Source organism: Talpa occidentalis, unplaced genomic scaffold (genome assembly GCF_014898055.3).
Source record: "Talpa occidentalis isolate TD23 unplaced genomic scaffold, MPIMG_talOcc4v2.1 talOcc4.17, whole genome shotgun sequence".
Classification (NCBI taxonomy): Eukaryota; Metazoa; Chordata; class Mammalia; order Eulipotyphla; family Talpidae; genus Talpa; species Talpa occidentalis.
In genome coordinates this window covers 38661801-38666967 of record NW_023601754.1, presented here as the reverse complement: position 1 = coordinate 38666967, position 5167 = coordinate 38661801, and the positions used below count along the sequence as shown (strand labels likewise).

The 5167-nt window shown below is 53.4% G+C and overlaps 1 protein-coding gene across 1 annotated transcript; it reads right to left on the bottom strand.

Moving 5' to 3' along the window:
* Nucleotides 1-815: 815 nt before the first annotated feature.
* Nucleotides 816-1783, bottom strand: LOC119250217 (free fatty acid receptor 2-like). The gene has a single exon (XM_037517976.2). The coding sequence runs from the start codon at nucleotides 1781-1783 to the stop codon at nucleotides 818-820; it is 966 nt and encodes a 321-aa protein (XP_037373873.1). The 3' UTR covers nucleotides 816-817.
* Between the last annotated feature and the right edge of the window lie 3384 nt (nucleotides 1784-5167).

Below are 5167 nucleotides of genomic sequence, written 5' to 3'. Positions count from 1 at the left end.
TTGTTTCTCGGTACATAGAAAAGTTATGCTTACACTCTCTGATAGTGTGTTAAGTATGCGGTCAGATTCTATCTTTAAAAAAATAAAACAACGTTAAGTATCTTAATTTAAAAATACTTTATTGCAAGTCCAAAGGGGAGCGATAAATACTTGTGGACTATAAAGAAACAAAACAGAAGGTTAGACAAAACCAAGCCAATAACAAACCCTTGACATTTGACTATGAAACCAAGGCCCCCAGAAAGGGGAGGATGATGGGTTGGGAGGGCAGGATAGAGGGGTCCAGTGGAGCTGGTGGGGGTTATTGGGGCGATGGTGGTGGGAATGGTGTGAGAACACATTTGTAGAGGTTTGATCTATAGCCCCTAAAACAAATACAATGGTGCAAACTAACTTTACTGCAATTAAAAAAATATATATCAAATTCCAAAAAATTACTTTTTTGCCCCCCCCCCCAAAAAAAGGCTCACCTTTATCCAGGCCTTCAGTGAGGGTTACTCTTTTGGCTGATGGCAGGCCTTTTAAAAAATTCCACTATAAAATGAGGTCTGCCTTTTGAGTGGGAAAGTTATAGAATTCCAAGACTGATATTCCAGGGCCAAAGGACCTCTGCACTGATCACCAACAAGTGCCAACCATGAGTAAGGACGCATCATAATCCCCAGGAGACAGACAAAACACAGATAGTCACCCCCCCGGAAGAGGTGGATCCGCTCCCCTTTGCCTCTTAAGCTACACAGGGAGCTCCTAGGTTCTGTTTCACTGCTACCCTGTTTGAGCTCTTCTCCCCCAAAAATGTAACACCGAGTGGGCAAATCTAGTCTTTTGAGACGCTGCCACTGGCAGTCCCTAAGCTTACATTTTCTTTTTTTGCAGGCTCCCCGATTCTTCTCCGCCAGCACCCCGCCAGCGAGGCACCCCAGCTCTGCAGCAGTTGGCACCTCCTATTAACGGCTTTGCGCACCGCCGAGGAGGAGAAATAAAAAATCAGGGGGTCGATGCATGCATTGAGAGCGCCCAGGAACACCGCGCACGCCCGCCAGCCTGGACTGTCACTGTGGATGTACCCCAGCACGTGAGACACATTGTAAGGCCCAAAACAGACCAGGAAGTTGAAGAGGGTCACGGCGGCCAGAGCCACGGCTCTCCAACGCTTCTGGGCCCCCACGTGGGGCCGGGAGAGCATGATCCGCACGAAGCGCCAGTAGCAGAAGATGGTGACGGACATGGGGATGAAGAAGAGGACGAGGCACAGCTCCAGCCGCACGGGGAGCAAGACAGCTTCCTGCTCGGCGGTGAAGTTATCATAACAGACTGTCGTGTTTTCGTTTTGCATGGAAAGGACGATGATCACGATGCTGCAGTGGCCGAAGGACATGACCCAGGCGACCAGGGCCGCGATCACCCCATACACTGGCCGGCGGTACAGCTTGTACTGCATGGGGAAGGCCACGCTGCGGTAGCGCTCGATGCTGATGCCCGCCAGGAGCCACGTACTGCAGTAGATGCCGCTGTAGAAGCCGTAGGCAGTGAGGGTGCAGGCTGTGTGGGACAGGGGCCAGTGTAAGTCATATGCAGCCTCGATCATCTTGAAGGGCAGCAGCAGCAGCAGCAGGAGGTCGGCCAGCGTCAGGCTGAGCAGCAGGATGTGGATGGGGGCAGGCTGGGGCTGGCGCACCCGGCCCACGAAGGCCCGCAGGGCCACGAGGTTGGCAGGGAGACCGATGAGGAAAGAGATGATATAGAGAAAGAGAAGACACAAGTTTCGGATCTGGATGGCCATCCTTTCTGAAAAGACAAAGATGGGGCAGATTGCTCGCTGACCATGGGTTTCCAGCCCCCAGCCAGGGTGATCCCATTCTCAGCGTCACTGCATTCATTTAGGATTCTCGCTAACCTGCAAAGAGTACTATTCCACTTCCGGTTTGTTGGCAGGTGGCGGAGAGTGGGGGCGGGCGGAGAAGGCACCCTAATCTCCAAATGAATTCTTCCTTTTGCACCTTCCTCCTCTCTATTTCTACCTTACCAAAGGGACAGAGAAAGAGGAGACAATGTGAATTTGTTCCTAAGAATGCTGATGAGCCAGAAGCTGTCATAGGGAAAGTTCTGAGGTCTCCAAGTCCACACTGTGCCCGTCACGTGAGAGTAGCGACATCATCTGTCTTGTCCAGAGTACCCAGCACATCACAGGTGCATAACAAACACCTGTTGGTAACTGAATGACTATGTGACCTGCGGGGAGGGAGACAGCTGCCTATTCCATAGGGCAGGAGCAAGTGCCAGACTGTTTCTGAGTTTCTCCAAACTCCCTTCAGCCTGCTTGTGACTTCTCGCTCTCCTTAGCTTTACTGCCTTTTCTTTCCTCTCCCTGTGTCACCGTGTTATGGCAATTTCCCAGAGAAACCAGACGGTGCTCAGAGAGGTGGAGAGAGAGAGAGATAATTGTCACACCAGCGGGCTCAGTGGAATAGCTCCCAAAAGTCTCAGCCCCGAAGAACAGGAAAGGCAGGGTTTTATACAGGTTGTGAGGAAACTCGTCACCCCATCCATCATAGCATAAGCATTCTTTATTGTTTGGGAAGGGGGCCAAGGTAGTCGTGGCTACCACTGTGGACAAGCAGTAACCCAGCAACTTCTCCGTTCCAGCAAGCAGCAGAATCTAAGCAGCAGACTCCCCCAGGCAGCAGACTTAGCAACTTCCTGCTTCAATCCAGCTTGAACACAAGCTTTGCCCTGAAAATGGGGTTTGGTTAAGGCTGAGGGAAAAGCAGGGGAGGCCCCAAGTGAGTCTCAGTGCCCTGCTTCGTGACCCCATGCTGAGCCACTCAAAGAAAACCTGTCAGTTCCTGTGCAGTAACGGAAGGGGCCTGAGCTGGGCCAGGTCACCAGGATTCTGTCCCGGGCCCCGGCCTCAGGTCAGCCACGTGACTTGAAAAGATCACCCAGGCCCTGCCTGCACCAGCTTGTCCCCCTCTGCACCACACAGAAACCGTGCGTCCACTGAAATCACAATTCCCGGACGCTGCCTGCAAACTCGCTTTCGCCCCGCGAAGGAAGCATGAACATGTGGGGTTTATGTCAACCACCAGTAATCTTGAACCGTCTCTAATTTACCATTAAAACGCAGACATTGAAAATAAACTTGAGTCCTCGCCTTATGACTGGCAACATGGCACTCCTGGCCCACCTGCGACTCTCTTTCCCCATTCAGAGGATCTCAGAAGTGGAGGACCAGGTGGCCAGGGAGATGCCCTGACTGCTTGGGCCTGAGCTCACCTTCTGTTTGTCTCCAGCTTCTCCCCCGACCCCAAACCATCTCTCCACGGACTTGTCCTGCCCTCTCTTCCTTTTCTGGGACCTTGTCCCTCCCCTCCTTGGATGCTGACCCCTCCCCCCTTCTGCTACCTCGTTGGAAGTTTCTCTCCACGTACTCCTGTCCCGTCTCTTCCCAACCCCTTCTGCCCTGAGCACCAGCAACATCAAGTGCCTTGCCTTTTCCTGGCGGTAGACAGACGCCTTTCACGTATGTCAGCCGCCGAAGCAGGGGAAGCTCTGTCCAGCTGGTCCACCTTTTCCTCTTCTACAAACCACAGGCTTTTATACCTGGAAGGGTCACGTGGTCACAAGGAGGAAGGTCAATAGCTGAGCTCTTCCCAGCGCTGCCTGGTCCTCTGTCCCCACCAAATTCTGTCTTCTAAGGCCTGGGAGCCTCTCCCCTTGCCTCCCAGAACCCAGACCCTAGCTGCCCAGGTGGATCTCCTCCTGCTGCTGCATTGCAAGCTCTGTCTTCTGTTTCCTTTCAGGACCAGTTATTCCGAACTCTTCTGCACACACATTCACGCCCTGCTCTTCTGATCTTTCTTCACCTGTCCGGCCTCCCTCCCACCCGCCTCCGGCTCTTTCCCCGTAGGGCCCCTGACCTGTTTAATTTCCTGTTTTCTTCCAGGAGGCTCCAGCTGAAGCTGCTTAGTAACTTCAGCATCGCCTGACTTCCTCTGGCCCCCCAGGCCCTTTCCTGCAAATGTCTCCCTCGTCCCGAGTCCGTGTTGCTGGCATGGTGAGTTGGGGCGTGGGTTTTTTCCCACATTCATTCCCTCTGCGGGGGGCTGTGCCCTGTTGGGGCCACCCTGGTGATGCCTCGAGGCAGACACGTGAAGACTCAGGTGCGCATGGCCGTTCTGTCTCCCCAGCGGATGTGTGTGTCTGGCCACTGGCTGCCAGGCCCTGCCAGTGGAGACTCTTGTTCTTTCCCCTCCACCCACCCCGGAAGAGACCCTCAGCCAAGCTTCCCCTCCAGAAAGGATCCCTTGTCACTTAGCTCATCACTCCCCGCCTTGGTGCCCCAGTGTCTATCTCTTTATACCCAAAGTCTGATCCTCCCACTGGGTGTCTGTCCTGAAATGCACATCCGGGAATTTGGTGCCGAGCACACACGATCACCTTCTGTTCTCTACCAAGTCACTTTGCACCATTTTGCTATCTGTTTTTGATTGAGCATCAGAAACTCAGAGGGGGCCTCCCTGGTGGCGCAAGTGGTTGAACGCAGCGCTGTGAAGCTATCCACAGTGCAGGTTCGATCCTGGCCGGCCAGGGGGCTACCTCTCCTGTCTCGCCTGCTGCTCCCCTCAGCAGTGTATTTCTGAACAGCAGTCAGTCTGCCTGTTCTGTTCCCCGCTCTGTCTCTGGTGAATCCTCTCACCCTCCCGCACATCTGGCCTGTACCCCGGTTCTTGTATAAATAAATAAATAAATCTCAAAAAAAAAAAAAAAAGAAAAGAAACTCACTAGAAGGCACAGATTCGTGTTTGAGCATCAGAAACTTACTGGGAAGCCAGAGTTTGTCAATAGGCCTGTCCTGTTGCTCTGAAATTCTTGCCCCCCACCCCACCCCCAGTCATGCAGAACAGACAGAAGGGTCAGGGGCAGCGCTGTGGAGGCCTTTCTGCCAGCAGGTGCCAGGGCCGTGGGCCATTTCCAAGACCCAGGGAGCCTCTCCTGTTCAGCTTGGTAAAGCTCAGTGCCACTTAGGGTGACCCCACTCCTCTTAGGGTGTTAGTGTTGAATCTGGGTAAGATCGGCTCTCCTGGAAGTGATGTTTTGACTTTTGTCCCGAGAGAAACACCTCGCCTGGTGCCCTGTAGCGGATGGGCACTAGGAACTTGTGGGG

What these genes read in the sequence shown, in the direction of transcription:
- LOC119250217 (XM_037517976.2), bottom strand. Translation starts at nt 1,783, where the DNA reads ATGGCCATCCAGATCCGAAACTTGTGTCTTCTCTTTCTCTATATCATC.